Raw genomic sequence first — 16,567 nt, forward strand, 5'->3', positions numbered from 1 at the left:
CGCAGTGTGGGATGCAGCAGGCAAGCATCCCATAAGCAAAGCATCACAGAAGCTAAGCATCAAGAAAACGGCAGTTATACATGGCAGTTAGTCAGGGCAGGAGTCAGGTAACCCACACTTTGCTCTCTCTTTTATCCATGTGCTTTATTTCTATCCTCCTGTGTTCCCTTGCCATCCACATTCACCACCCCATCCCCCCTCCATCACGACTCGTATACATCAGCCCCTCTATACTTCCCTCTCCCATGTACAGCTCTCATGTTCTCCTCATCTCCTGAGAAACCTCAGCCCATCTTGCCCAAACACATCACAGAAAAAAAACTACTTACAATTCCAACAACTATTTGCTCTTTATCTTCCTACTCCTACTGATTTCAGGGGGCATCTCCCCCAACCCTGGTCCACCATCCCCCAACCTCAACCCCTACCCTACCTCATATCGAAACCATAATAATCTAATTAATATTACTTGCACTCCCTCATCTCCATATTTTAATTGTGCCCTCTGGAATCCACGATCTGTTTGTAACAAGCTTCCTTTCGTGCACAACTACTTTCTGAACAACTCTCTTAATCTGTTGGCCCTCACTGAAACCTGGATCCAGGATTCTGACACTGTCTCTCCTGCTGCCATTTCCTATGGTGGCTTACAATTCTCTCATTCCCAGAGACCCACAAACAGACATGGTGGTGGAGTCGGCATACTCCTGTCCCTACAATGCACTTTCCAGGTCATCCCCCCCCCCAGTTCCATCACTCATATTCCCTTCTTTTGAGGTCCACACCATCAGGCTCTTCTGTCCCCTCTCCCTCAGAGTGGCGGTCATATACCGTCCCCCAGGCTCACCCACTTCCTTGACCACTTTTCAGCCTGGCTGCCGCCCTTCATGTCCTCAGAACTACCAACTCTTATCTTGGGAGACTTCAACATCCCCATTAACAGCCCTACTTCCACATCTGCATCCCAGCTTCTATCACTAACCACCTCTCTAGGCCTCTCGCAGCTTTCAACCTCTGAGACACACAAGGACGGCAACACCCTTGATCTGGTCTTCATCCGGCTCTGTTCAATCTCCCACCTAAATAACTCACCGCTTTCACTCTCTGGCCACAACATTCTCTCCTTCACGCTCACAAATCCTCGCCCACCCCAGCTCACTCCTACCTACCACACATTCAGAAATCTACAAGCCATTAACCCTCAGACACTGTCAGATTCCCTACACTCATCACTGTCCCCAATCTCCTCTTTTTCCTGTCCTAATCTGGCTGTTCATCACTCAATGACACTCTTAGTAGCTCCCCTCACCCTCAGAACCTCAAAGCACAGCGTAAAACAGCCCTGGCTCACATCACAAACTCAACTTCTCCAGCGATGCTCTAGGAGTGCTGAACGCCTATGGAGAAAAACCTGCACACCAGAAGACTTCATCCACTTCAAATTTATGTTAAGAACCTACAGTTGTGGCCAAAAGTATCGACACCCCTGCAATTCTGTCAGATAATACTCAGTTTCTTCCTGAAAATGATTGCAAGCACAAATTCTTTGGTATTATTATCTTCATTTAATTTGTCTTAAATGAAAAAACACAAAAAGAATTGTCCTAAAGCCAAATTGGATATAATTCCACACCAAACATAAAAAAGAGGGTGGACAAAAGTATTGGCACTGTTCGAAAAATCATGTGATGCTTCTCTAATTTGTGTAATTAACAGCATCTGTAACTTACCTGTGGCATCTAACAGGTGTTGGCAATAACTAAATCACACTTGCAGCCAGTTGACATGGATTAAAGTTGACTCAACCTCTGTCCTTGTGTGTACCACATTGAGCATGGAGAAAAGACAGAAGACCAAAGAACTGTCTGAGGACTTGAGAAACCAAATTGTGAGGAAGCATGAGCAATCTCAAGGCTACAAGTCCATCTCCAAAGACCTGAATGTTCCTGTGTCTACCGTGCGCAGTGTCATCAAGAAGTTTAAAGCCCATGGCACTGTGGCTAACCTCCCTAGATGTGGACGGAAAAGAAAAATTGACAAGAGATTTCAACGCAAGATTGTGCGGATGTTGGATAAAGAACATCGACTAACATCCAAACAAGTTCAAGCTGCCCTGCAGTCCGAGGGTACAACAGTGTCAACCCGTACTATCCGTCGGCGTCTGAATGAAAAGGGACTGTATGGTAGGAGACCCAGGAAGACCCCACTTCTTACCTTGAGACATAAAAAAAGCCAGGCTGGAGTTTGCCAAAACTTATCTGAAAAAGCCTAAAACGTTTTGGAAGAATGTTCTCTGGTCAGATGAGACAAAAGTAGAGCTTTTTGGGCAAAGGCATCAACATAGAGTTTACAGGAGAAAAAAAGAGGCATTCAAAGAAAAGAACATGGTCCCTACAGTCAAACATGGCGGAGGTTCCCTGATGTTTTGGGGTTGCTTTGCTGCCTCTGGCACTGGACTGCTTGACCGTGTGCATGGCATTATGAAGTCTGAAGACTACCAACAAATTTTGCAGCATAATGTAGGGCCCGGTGTGAGAAAGATGGGTCTCCCTCAGAGGTCATGGGTCTTCCAGCAGGACAATGACCCAAAACACACTTCAAAAAGCACTAGAAAATGGTTTGAGAGAAAGCACTGGAGACTTCTAAGGTGGCCAGCAATGAGTCCAGACCTGAAACCCATAGAACACCTGTGGAGAGATCTAAAAATGGCAGTTTGGAGAAGGCACCCTTCAAATATCAGGGACCTGGAGCAGTTTGCCAAAGAAGAATGGTCTAAAATTCCAGCAGAGCATTGTAAGAAACTCATTGATGGTTACCGGAAGCGGTTGGTCGCAGTTATTTTGGCTAAAGGTTGTGCAACCAAGTATTAGGCTGAGGGTGCCAATACTTTTGTCTGGCCCATTTTTGGAGTTTTGTGTGAAATGATCAATGTTTTGCTTTTTGCTTCATTCTCTTTTGTGTTTTTTTCATATAAGACAAATTAAATGAAGATAATAATACCAAAGAATTTGTGTTTGCAATCATTTTCAGGGAGAAACTGAGTATTATCTGACAGAATTGCAGGAGTGTCAATACTTTTGGCCACAACTGTATAACGCTGCCCTTCACCTCGCCAAACAGACCTACTTCACCACCCTGATCTCCTCACTAGCCAACAACCCCAAGAAACTTTTTGACACTTTTCACTCCCTCCTCAGGCCAAAAGCACAAGCCCCTATCACAGACATTTGTGCTAATGACCTGGCCTCCCACTTTACAGAAAAAATAGACAATATCCATCAGGAAAACTGCTCCCAACCACCAAGTGCTGTGACTCCCATCCCTTCCTGCATCTCCCCTGGCTCACTTTCCACATTTGATCCCATCACAGAAGAAGATGTCTCCAGACTCCTCTCTTCTCGTCCGACTACATGCACTACCGACCCCATTCCCTCACATCTCCTCCAGTCTCTCTCTCCAGTCGTCACAACCCACCTAACTACAATCTTTAATCTCTCCCTCTCCTTGGGCATTTTCCCATCCTCCTTCAAACACGCCATCGTTACTCCATTACTAAAGAAACCCGCTCTCCAATCTCCCCTTTACCTCTAAACTTTTGGAGCGACTAGTATACTCCCGCCTTACCCGTTACCTCTCCACTCACTCCCTTCTAGACCCTTCACAATCCGGCTTCCGCCCCCTACATTCGACTGAAACTACACTCATCAAAGTGACCAATGACCTTCTGACAGCAAAACGTAACGGTGACCACTCTCTGCTCATTCTTCTTGACCTATCTGCAGCTTTCGATACTGTTGACCACCATCTCCTACTCTCTAGGCTCCAGTCACTAGGCATTAAGGACACTGCTCTCTCCTGGTTCTCTTCCTATCTCTCTGACCGCTCCTTCAGTGTTTTGTTCTCTGGCTCCACGTCATCTCCTCTTCCTCTTGCAGTCGGGGTACCACAGGGATCAGTCCTTGGCCCCCTTCTTTTCTCTCTCTACACGGCCCCAATTGGACAGATCATCAGCAGATTTGGCTTTCAGTACCATCTTTATGCTGATGATAAACAACTATATACGCCTTCCCCCGACCTTACCTCCGCTGTACCACAGAACGCCAGTGACGGTCTGTCCGCAGTCTCCAACATCATGTCCGCTCTCTATCTGAAACTCAACCTCTCCAAAACTGAACTTCTTCTGCTCCTGCCGTCTACTAACCTCCCTAAACTGACATTTCCCTCTCAGTGGGTGGTACCACAATAACACCCCGGCAGCAGGCGCGCTGGCTGGGTGTTATGTTTGACACCAATCTCTCCTTCACATCCCATATACAATCTCTTGCCTGCTCTTGCCGCTTACACCTAAAGAACATCTCTAGAATCCGCCCTTTTCTCACCATGGAAACAACACAAACCCTCACTGTAGCATTGATCCATTCCCGCCTGGATTACTGCAACACTCTATTAATTGGCCTCCCCGTTACTCGACTATCCCCTCTCCAGTCCATACTTAATGCAGCAGCCAGGGTCATCTATCTGACTAATCGGTACTCGAACGCGTCCGCTCTTCGCCAGTCCTTACATTGGCTGCCCATTCATCATAGGATCCAATTCAAAGTACTTGTTCTCACGCACAAAGCTCTCCACAGTGCAGCACCCCCCCTACATCTCCTCCCTCATTTCTGCCTATCGACCTAACCGACCGCTGCGCTCTGCAAACGTCTTTCGATTAACCTCTGCACCAATCCGTACCTCCCACTCCCGGCTCCAAGACTTCTCCCGTGCTGCTCCTATCTTCTGGAATGTTCTACCCCAAGACATCAGGACTATCCACAATTTGCATAGTTTCAGGCGCTCCCTCAAAACACATTTGTTCAGCGCGGCCTATCATGTTCACTAATCAGTCATTCTATGGGTAGGTGTGCGTGTGTAGCCCATTCACTATCTCCATCCATCCCTCACTCCCTCAAGATGGCTGGACCATCATTGTAAATACACCATTGTAAATACACCCCTGTACTCTGTATCTCCCCCACCTCATTGTAGATTGTAAGCTCTCACGAGCAGGGTCGTCTTATGTTGCTTTAATTATTGTAGTGTTAACGTTGTTACTTATGACTTGAGTTTTGAAACTGTTAAACTGTAAAGCGCTGCGGAATATGTTGGCGCTATATAAATAAAATTATTATTATTTTTACAGAACCTAGACCAGCACCCTCTAATCTGGATCGTCCTCTGGAACAGTCCTTCAGGGAACAGCCTCGGAGCAGTCCCAGCCATCCACCAGCGATGCAGCAAGTGGGCCAGCATCACAGGCTGGTGAACAGGCAGCTAGTCCATCCGGTGTTCCCATGTCCCAGGCCTCTGCCTTTTTTTTTTTTTTTTTTGTTGGGTCTTCCCGCCAGCGGCAGAAGGCCTCAGACAGGATACTCCATGCCCGAGTTTCTTCACTTGAGCTTGGTCTTCCAGAATAGCCTGAAGGCGGTGGGAGATAGACTGGAAAGTGGTTTGGCCCATATTGACACACTTTTCCAGGCTGTCAACCAACGCATGGACCATCTGGAAGCCAACCTCTAGAGACTGGCACACCATTTTTTTTTTTTCTGCGATCGAGCGGGGCATGTGGGAACACCTTATGCCTGATATCCAGTTGAATGTGATGCAGGCCTGCAAAGCTGCTTACGTTCAGGCTATGCAGCAGACTCGGTACTACCAGCAGCCATACGTGGCAATTCCAACTGTGTCACCACTTACACGCTTTACCTCAATACAAAGTTCTGCTGCATACCAGTGTACAGCCACCACCATGCCCAGTCCTGCCGCACACCATTACAGCACCACCACCATGCCGGGTGCTGTTGAAAGCCACTCCACCACCACGCCGAGTCCTGCCCCTGCACGGCCGTCCACCGCCACCATCATGCCGGTAACGGAAACAACACGGCCGTCCACCACCATGATGGGTTTGGAAAGTACACGGTCGTCCACCGCCACCACCATGCCGGTTATGGAACCCACCACTCCCACCCTTCCAAGGAGACGAAGAAGCCAGCAACCAACTCATGGAAAGCACAAGAACAGACGGGAAATGAGGCGTGAAAAATTATCTGTCGTGCTACATCCACCACCCTCACCTCCCAATGTGTCTGTGTGGTCCAATTTGTCTCTCCCTTCCAATGTGTCTCTCCCGTCCCATGTTTCCACTCCTAACGTGTCTACTTCCATCCTTGACCTGCCAGACCCCACACATTTTGTTGGCCCTTCCCCTGGAACCCCTTCATTGTCCACCCCTAGCCAATCCTCCCATCTCCACACCCCCCAGGTCCATAACATTTCCCCCTCATTATTTTGTAAGAAGTAATTTATTTATTTTTTTTTAAATAAAATTGTGTTGTATTTCCCCCATCACTGCTTGTTCTTTGTCTCTTTTGTCGCTGGCAACACACACTGTGTGCCGTCAACACATGTTGTGTTTTTGCCACCTCATAGCTCCATTACACATAATCTGCTCCTTTTCTTTCTTTGATTTACACTGCAGCTTTGCTTCTTGTGTCTGTCATGGAGCTATTAGGTGGCAGAAACACAAAGAGGACTGAAAATCCTCCAAAAAAAAATTAATACAGAACAAAGGGTCAGGGATCAGCAATGCTCACCTGCCCAGGTGTCAGCACTAGTGCACTCAGGATGCTGGGTTTTCTGCATCCTGAGTGCACTAGTTCTGACACACGGGCAGGTGAGTAAAGATATGAAGTGGATTAGCTCCATCATCTCTTCAGTGTGCATTTTTCTATTGGACTATAGATTAATGCAGACTGAAAAGACAATGGAGCTAATGAGAAGTCACCTACCACAGCACTGACAGAGAGAACAGGAGTAGTGTAAAGCATGGGTGACATACATAACCCAATCTGCATGAGACTGGGAGTGGACAGGTGTTTCACTAGAGTTTTGTTATTGTCAGCAAACATTAAAGGTACATTTTAACATTCCAGGTCCATAACATTACATGAAATTATAAGAACATTTTAGTAAACCATTTCATCTTGCCATGCCAGACGTCCAATATCAGAAACAAAGTAGGCTGCAAATGTATCCCTCATTTGGGCAACTTCTCTTGTTGTCCTCAGAGGGTGATGATGGTAATCTGGCAATGGGTTACAAACAGGTTCATCAAGTTCGAAGTTTGATCGCTCTTTGGCCATTATGTAGTTGTGGAGAACCACACACGCATTGACTACCTCATCGACTGTCTCAATTTTGAGATTAATTGCTGTCCCTAAAATGCACCATTTCGAGACAAGCATACCAAAGGCGCATTCAACAGTTCTTCGTGCCCTGGTCAGTCGGTAATTAAAAATCCTCTTTGTGTGGTTCCAGTCCCGACTGGAGTATGGTTTCAGTAGTTTTCCACACATCTGAAAGGCCTCATTCCAAACCACAACAAATGGCATTGGCGGGCCTTCAGTGTTGGGAAAAGGTTGTGGCAGGGGGAAATTAAAATTATTCCCATACAACTGTCGGCCCATGTCCGAGTTTTTAAATGTCTGCGAGTCATTACCACGGCCAAAAGATCCAATGTCCATGGCGACAAACCTACAGTCCGCAGCTGCAATGGCCATGAGCACTATGGAAAAATATTTTTTATAATTAAAGTATTCGGATCCACTTAGAGCCGGTTTGGTAATACGAATATATTTTCCATCCACTGCTCCCAAATAGGTGGGGAAATTACAAAGTTCCACGTATTTTTGTGCAGTTTCCTGCCAGATTTCCGTGGTGGGTAGGGGGATAAATTCCTCACGCAGAACGTCCCACAAAGCTCGGCAGGTGTCTGCAACAATCCCAAAAAAGGTGGAAACGCCAATCCAGAACTGCAAAATGGCTCTCTCCGGTAGCCAGGAATCTGCCAGAGAGAGAAAAAAAAACTATTCAGAACAATAATATTTATGACTGGGGTTTTGAAAAACAAAAAAAGGAAAAAGTTCATTCCAGAACAATAATAATTATGACAGGCGTTTATTTTTAAATATTACGTACCTTGGTGTCACCAGCAGACGTTCCTCAGCAGGAACCGCTCTACGGAGCTGGGTGTCCTGCCTGCAGATGGCTCCTTGTACACGACCCAGCAAATCCCGGAAGCTCTCTTCAGACATCCTCGTGTACGCAAAATATTTATCCGGGTTTTCACAGAGGTCACTGAATAAGGAGTGGTGGGCTCCACTGCTCTCCTGGAGTTCAACAATTGGGTGTTGCCAAAAGCGCCGACGCCATCTTCTCCGTCTTTGTCTTTTCCATTCTTGCTCACAGGCAAAGGCAAGAAACAAGTTAATATCCAAATCAAGATTCCGATAGAAACTCTCAATGTGATCTTGACGCTGGATACAGGAGCAAAATCTGAGGATTTCATCTGTACAAGGGTCTATATACAGAAATCCCATGAGACGCCCATTGTGTCAAGGAAATTCTTGAAAATTTTTTCCCTATGGAACGCATGCGCCGAAAAACGCAAACGCATGCAAAAACGCATACAAACGCACCTTTTTTTTACGTCATGCGTTTTTTTATGCATTGGTGGTTGCCGAAAATACACTGCGGACTCAACTGCAAATGTGAATCTAGCATAAGAAAATGTATCCCCCTGCCAGCATAACAGACTAGTGTTCTTTGATATCAGCCACTTTGCAGTGACTGTAAGGCTCTTCAATTGAAAAGTGCACAGCATCGTCTTAAGGGGGTTTTACACTAAGCAATATTGCTAGCAATATCGCTAAAACGTCACTGGTTTTGTGACGTTATAGCGATATTGCTAGCGATATCGCTATGTGTGATACTTACCAACGACCGGCTCCCCCGCTGCTCATCGCTGATCGCGCGAGAATGTCCGGCTCCATTTCTCGTCGGGCGCTTCCTGCTGAGACTTCCTGCTGTGACGTCCAGCGACGCGTGGAGGCGGGCGGGAGGACGCCAGGATCGCTGTGTGTGAATGGTAAGTATCGTGTGCTGCGTCGCTGCTGCATCGCTGTGAGATCTTTCTGTATGAAAGCTCACTAGCGATCATTTAGCGATGCACCAGTGATCCTGACCGGGTCGGATCGCTCGTCGGATCGCTGGTGCATCGCTAAATGTAAAAGGGCCTTTAGGCTGTATGCCCACGTGTCTTTGCCGCTGTGGAAACGCTTAAAAAACGCATTCCCATGCAATCCTATGGGATTCCGCAGTTGCTGTGCCCATGCTGCGGATTTTCAGGCTACGGAATCGCATAGCGGTAAAATCCGCAGCATGGCCATTAATTCTGTGGAATCGCGGCGATTCTGCCGCCATAAGATTGCATTGAAACGCTCACTTTACGCATGTGGCTATGCTCACCATGCGTGAAGTGAGCGCTTCATGAGCGGATGGTACCCAGGGTCTGGAGAGGAGACCATACCATATTCCTGTAAAAAATAGAATTAAAATAAAAATAGGGATATACTTACCCTCTGTCAGCCCCCGGAGTCCTTCCCGTCCTCATCGATGCTGGCGGTAACTTCCGTTCCCAGGGATGCATTGTGCAAATGACATCTGATGACGTCGCGGTCTCGCGAGATGCTACATAATCAGAGGTCATTCGCGCAATGCATCCCTGGGAACGGAAGTTGCCGCCAGCGTCGATGAGGACCGGGATCGCCGCTGAGATCGGGGGGACTGCCAGAAGGTGAGTATATCCCTATTTCTTTTAGTATTTTTAACATTCTATCTTTTACTATTGATGCCGCATAGGCAGCCTCAATAGTAAAAAGTTGGTCACAGTTGTCAAGCGCTATGCTTGTGTGTGACCAACCTGTCAATCACATTCCAAGCGATGCTAAAAACGCTTGTGTTTTGCGGGAAAACGCATGCTAATTCCGCATGCGTTTTACCCTCGGCAGGGAGTTGCGGCATGCTGAGGACAATTCCTGCAACGTGGGCACATTACTTTCGTGCCTGTCTATCATATCTACATTCCTAAAAGGCCAACTGTAGGTGCATGGCTCCTTTAAGAGGTGCTGCAGCAGCTGAGTGCAAGGATGAATGTGGGTGGCGTTGTTCTATCTCCCACTGTTGGCTACGCCTCCTTCACACATGTTGGAGGGGGAGGTTATGCCAGGAGGCAGGGAGGACAGCACACCGGCCTCCTCAGCCCTGCAGAGCCTGCCCCTCCCTGCCGGGTGTATCCGGGTGTCGCTTCCGTGTGTGTGTCCCGGCGGCCCCTCCTACCTCAGAGGAAGAGGCCCGGGCCAGGAGCAGCTGTGGTGACTGGATGGAAGGTGCATCTCCCAGCTCTGCGGGGATGCATCGCGCTAATAGGGGGCTTCTGTGCTAGTAATGCGCGCTGCATCCAGCAGGAGGCGCTGCCTGTAGTCCGGGGCTGTCATGTCTCCTGTACGTACATAATTACACCGCAGCATTGGAAGTTAGTGCGGTGCAGCAGCAGAGCAACCTGACAGGAGGAGTATATGTGCTGACTCAGCTCTGCAGGATTCCCTCATGGCTGCCCCCAAGCACCTGTGTATCCCCCTCCTGTCACTTCTTGCCTTGCTGCTTGCTTACTGGTTCCGCCATGTGGAGAAGGATACCCTGCAGGACCGGCTGGACACGGTGCTCTCATCGCTACTTCAGGCTGAACAGAAAGTTGGTTTGGATGCGGAGCGCCCTCCTCGTATAGCGATCGGTGAGTACAGCGGTGCTAGATATATATATATATATAATTGGGTATATATGACTGGCGCTATGTACAGAGCATGGCGGTGACTAATGGGAGCTTACGGCGGTGACCGATGGGAACGTATGATGGCGACCGATGGGATGGAAACGATTGATGGTGACCGATGGGAGCGTATGGCGCAGGGGTTCTTAAAAATTGCGTTTCGCAAAGAGATTGCGTTACGGTAGGCAAAGGTGAGTGGAGATTTCTTCCATTTATTGGGGTAAATGTGGTGTTTATGGTCTGTGACCAGGGCTTGTGATGGGCAATTGCTATTCATGCAGTTCTCCAAGACGCCAGGCTCGGTTCCTCTGTGGAAGCTAATTGGTGATGAATGCAGATGGGTATTTCAGAGAAATGAATAAATAGCAATTGCCTGAAATGTGTACTATTTTTCTGTTAAATCCAAAGGGATTTCGTAGCTGTATTCTGCGCTGCCGCTAAGACAAATTCCAGGAGAATGCGGTATGATTGCAGTGGTTTTATTCTACGCGTTTCAGGGGTCTCGTGCCCCCTTCATCAGGAAATACCACAAATACATACAGGTATCACAGACATAAATAGTTTAGAGAGGACGCTGGATTTCAAAAAAATGAGCGCCAACAAGTCAGATGATGTAGTGTCAAAGTTCAATGACATCACATAGTTAACAATTCAAATGAGATATATTACAAAAATGTGAGTAGTATAAAAGATTGTTGATTAAACTTACATTTCCAGAAAAGTCAGGTTTATGATTTTAACAGGGAAAAAGAAAATCAGAAGGAACGAATATCTACTCAGATGGACAAGAACCTGGAAAAGAAGGGGATATTCCTGTTCATAGGTGGATGCCTTACAAATGGACTACCATGTGGAGTCTGCAAACTACTTTTTCTCAAGAACAACATTGCAATCTTTATAATAAAGGTCAAATAAAAACATGATTTTAATTCTTTAACAATAAAAAAAATTATGATAATTTGATAAATATAAAATTTTTTTTTATGTTACAAAGAAAAGGGAGTGGGTTTAGAGATGTATTATAAAAGAAAATCAGGTGCAGCAACACATGGGAGGAGGTTAAAATCATAAACCTGACTTTTCTGGAAATGTAAGTTTAATCAACAATCTTTTATACTACCATATATACTCGAGTATAAGTCGATCCGAGTATAAGTCGACCCCCCTAATTTTGCCACAAAAAACTGGGAGAACTTATTGACTTGAGTATAAGTCTAGGGTGGGAAATGCTCCATAGATTATTCCCCCATATGGTGTCCTCAGAAGAAGCTCCATAGATTGTTCCCCCATATGCTGCCCCATAAGAAGCTACATAGATTGTTCCCCATATGCTGACCCCAGAAGAAGCTCCAGATTATTCCTCCATATGCTGCCCCCAGAAGAAGCTCCATAGATTGTTCCCCCATATGCTGCCCCCACAAGAAGCTCCAATTTTTTGGGCTGAAAATCTCGACTTATATTCGAGTATATACGGTACTCACATTTTTGTAATATATCTCATTTGAATTGTTAACCATGTGGTGTCATTGAACTTTGACACTGCATCATCTGACTTGTTGGCGCTCATTTTTTTGAAATCCAGCGTCCTCCCTTAACTATTTAAGTCTGTGATACCTGTATGTACTGTGTGGTTTTCCTGATGAAGGGGGCATGAGACCCCTGAAACGCGTAGAATAAAACCACTGTAATCATACAGCATTCTCCTGGAATTTGTCTTAGCGGCAGCGCAGAATATAACTACGAATTCCCTTTGGATTTATCATTTCTTCTGGTCATTGAAGACCTGTGGATCTGCAGCAGCCGCTACCTACACGCCTTTATCTCATCCTAACCAGGTGAGCATATTTCAAGATTTACTGTCCTCTGTAACGTGGATAAGACCCTATTGCGCTTTTTGTCCCCCCCCCCCCCCCTTTTTTTTTTTTTTGTGCAATCATTACTATTTTTCTGTGACACAAGTTGATGGAAGCCTGTTTTAGGCTGGGGCTGCACGGCAACTTTGGCCGTAAAACCTAAAGTCTAAGTGAGTGTGCTCGTGACTCAATCGAGTCGTTACAGCGTGCTCGTAAGATATACTCCGGTCGCCGTGGCTGTCAGGCAATCCTTGCATGTCTTGCGGCTGTCGAACAGTCACGGCGACTCGAGCATTGTATTCGAGCACGCCAAAATGCACGATTAACCTCTTATCCGAGCACGCTCGCTCATCACTACTAACAACTAAATCACAGAGTAGTCACAGTAGTCATAAGCAAATTACATTGTGGTCTATTATAGCAAAGATCAATCAAAGATCCAGCAAGTTTGGATTTCTGGTAAGAAGTGTGTTGTGGCGCGTGCTGCAACATGACCACAGGAACAATTATAAGGTGCAGTGTTGCAAGGTGATCCCTTTTGTTCTACAATCAGTCACCATGTAGCCTAAGGCTGTATTCACTTGTCCGTGTTTCTCAAAACATGTAACTACGCTTTTTGGGCTGGTCGCTTGTCTCTTGACCCGAACGTAACAGCCCTGGGACACCTGTGGTAAGTGAAACTGGCCCTAGCCTTATTCAGACACCCATTTTTCACGGATGAGATCTACAGTAGCTATGATTTTCACAGATAGAACTTATATCTATGATAGTCTTTGATGCTGTTCACATTTCCGATTTATTCTTTTTCTCTCGGCCCTAGTAGTCTGCACAAAATCACGGAGGCATGTCTGATTTTGATCTGACAAATCAAATATTGGATTAATCAGCAATTCTACAGGTCTGGGAAAAAATCAGAATGCACTCCAATGCCGCCTAAGTGCTTTCCATTTTTCATGGACTGATGGGAGAAGCTGTAGATTTTTTTTTTTTTTATCTCTTCCAAGAGAACCCGATGATACTTGGACCAAGCTGATGACACTCTGCTGAAACTCGCTGATGAAATTGTCCTTTTTCTGGGGGGGGGGGGGGGGAATAAGCGTCTGAATAAGGTCTTAGGCTGTGTGCACACGCTGCGGATTGTGGTGCGGATTCATCCGCGCGGATTTTGTAAAATCCGCAGGTGAAACCGCAGGTCAAAAGACCTGCGGTTTTACCTGCGGATTGCTCTGCGGTTTTGCCCTGCGATTTTTCATCTCCTCAATGGAGGAGATGGCAAACCGCAGCAGAATCCGCAGAAAGAATTGACATGTCAATTCCTTCTGCGGATTGAAAACCGCAGATAATCCGCGCGGAAAATTCCGCACCGTCTGCACTGCGGTTTTTGATTCCCATAGGGAATCATGGTACTGTACACCGCAGCAAAAACTGCTGCGGGTCCGCAGCAGCCAAATCCGCTGCAAAATCCGCAGCGTGTGCACACAGCCTTAGGCTGCACTCATGCATCACATCAAATCGTAACAGATGGGACACAAAACCAATTAGTATGTACTACTTTGATCCCCAAAATCAGAGACTCATGAATCTCATTCTCGGATCCCTCATTTTCACAGATGTCTGAATAGATAATAACAATCTTTATTTTTATATAGCACTAACACATTCCGCATCGCTTTACAGTTTGCACATATTATCATCACTGTCCCCATTGGGGCTCACAATCTAAATTCCCTATCAGTATGTCTTTGGAATGTGGGAGGAAACCCACGCAAACACGGGGAGAACATACAATCTCCTTGCAGATGTTGTCCTTGATGGGATTTGAACCCAGGACTCCAGCGCTGCAAGGCTGCAGTGCTAACCACTGAGCCACCGTGCTCAATGGGTTCATGTGCTGTCCAAAAAATAAATAAATATTGGGCAGCACACAGGTTTCACACAGATATGTGAATGAAGTCTTAGGGCTCATACTCGCATGCGAGAAACTCGGATGAGTCTCGCACATCAATACCCGGCACTGCCGCCGACACTCGGGAGCAGAGCATGCGGCTGCATGTATTTCTATGCAGCTGAACACTCCGATCCGAGTGCCGGGTATTGATGTGCGAGACTCGTTCGAGTTTCTCGTATGTGAGTACGAGCCCTTAGGCTGCGTGCCCACGTTGCGTTTTTTAAGCGTTTCTGCCGCGTTTTTCCCGCAGCAGAAATGCTTAAAAAATGCATCCCCATGTAATCCTATGGGATTCTGCAGTTGCTGTGTCCATGCTGCAGATTTTACCGTTGCGGAATCTCATAGCGATAAAATCCGCAGCATGTTCATTCTTTGTGCGGAATCGCTACGATTCCGCCGCCATAGGATTGCATTGAAACACTCACTTTACGCATGTGGCTATGCCCACCATGCGTAAAGTGAGCGCTTCATGTGCAGATGGTACCCAGGGTCTGGAGGAGAGGAGACTCTCCTCCATGCCCTGGGTACCATATCCCTGTAAAAAATAAAATTAAAAAAATAGGGATATACTTACCTTCTGGTGGCCCCCGGAGCCTTCCCACCTCTCAGCCACGCCGCCAGCATCTTCCGTTCCCAGGGATGCATTGCGCGAATCACCTGATCCAAAGGTCCTTTGCGCAAAGCATCCCTGGGAACGGAGGAGATCGGGGGCCGTCAGAAGGTGAGAATAACCATATTTTTAAAAAAATTTTTAATTATTTTTAACATGCTATCTTTTACTACTGATGCTTCAGCATCAATAGTAAAAAGTTGTCACACTTGTCAAGCACTATGCTTGACAAGTGTGAGCAACCTGTCAATCACTTTTCCAAGCGATGCTTCAAATCACTGGAAAAGCGCAAGCATTCTGCAAGCTTAAAACGCTTGTGTTTTGCGGGAAAGCGCATGCGAATTCCTCATGCGTTTTACCCGTGGCAGGGAGTTGCGGAAATGCTGCGGTCATTTCCGCAGCATTTCTGTAACGTGGGCACTTAGCCTTATGCTGACAGTTTTAAGGCAGATGGGAATTTTCACAGATGCTATTCACTTAATAGATGGGACATCCTTTAACCCCTTCACCCCCAAGGGTGGTTTGCACGTTCATGACCGGGCCAATTTTTACAATTCTGACCACTGTACCTTTATGAGGTCATAACTCTGGAACGCTTCCATGGATCCCGGTGATTCTGACATTGTTTTCTCGTGACATATTGTACTTCATGTTAGTCGTAAAATTTCATTCAAATAACTTGCGTTTATTTGTGAAAAAAACGGAAATTTGGCAAAAATTTTGAAAATTTCGCAATTTTCCAACTTTGAATTTTTATGCCCTTAAATCACAGAGATACGGCACACAAAAAACTTGATAACTAACATTTCCCACATGTTTACTTTACATCAGCACAATTTTGGAACCAAAATTTTTTTTGTTAGGAAGTTATAAGGGTTAAAAGTTGACCAGCGATTTCTCATTTTTACAACACCATTTTATTTTTAGGACCACATCACATTTGAAGCCACTTTGAGGGGTCTATAGGATAGAAAATACCCAAAAGTGACACCATTCTAAAAACTGCACCCCTTAAGGTGCTCAAAACCACATTCAAGAAGTTTATTAACCCTTTAGGTGCGTCACAGGAATTTTTTTGAATATTTAAAAAAAATGAACATCTAACTTTTTTTCACAAAAAAAATACTTCAGGTTCAATTTTTTTTATTTTACCAAGGGTAACAGGAGAAATTGGACTGCAAAAGTTATTGTGCAATTTGTCCTGAGTACGCTGATACCTGATTTGTGGGGGGGAACGACTGTTTCGGCGCATGGCAGAGCTCAGAATGGAAGGAGCGCCGTTTGACTTTTTCAATGCAAAATTGGCTGGAATTCAGATCGGACGCCATGTCACGTTTGGAGAGTCCCTGATGTACCTAAACAGTGGAAACCCCCTACAAGTGACCCCATTTTGGAAACTAGACCCCCCAAGGAACTTATCTAGATATGTGGTGAGAACTTTGAACCCA

General features: G+C 46.0%; 1 protein-coding gene and 1 long non-coding RNA gene across 2 annotated transcripts in view; one reads left to right on the top strand and one right to left on the bottom strand.

Annotated features, from left to right (window-relative positions):
* Window positions 1-6,917: 6,917 nt before the first annotated feature.
* Window positions 6,918-8,950, bottom strand: LOC141063503 (uncharacterized). Its single transcript, XR_012224889.1, has 2 exons — window positions 8,020-8,950; window positions 6,918-7,885 (listed from the first exon to the last, which is right to left on the bottom strand). It is a non-coding gene; the product is annotated as an uncharacterized lncRNA (long non-coding RNA).
* Window positions 8,951-10,064: 1,114 nt separating this feature from the next.
* The window catches only part of LOC141063504 (ADP-dependent glucokinase-like), a 31,164-nt gene continuing 24,661 nt past the window's right edge, over window positions 10,065-16,567 (top strand). Inside the window, exon 1 of the mRNA XM_073557584.1 lies at window positions 10,065-10,672. Coding sequence (XP_073413685.1) covers window positions 10,489-10,672 — 184 coding nt within the window. The 5' untranslated portion in view covers window positions 10,065-10,488. The remainder of the gene's footprint in view (window positions 10,673-16,567) is intronic.

The sequence above is a fragment of the Dendrobates tinctorius genome, unplaced genomic scaffold, assembly GCF_039654945.1.
Source record: "Dendrobates tinctorius isolate UK_male_01 unplaced genomic scaffold, ASM3965494v1 ptg000250l, whole genome shotgun sequence".
NCBI classification, from domain to species: Eukaryota; Metazoa; Chordata; class Amphibia; order Anura; family Dendrobatidae; genus Dendrobates; species Dendrobates tinctorius.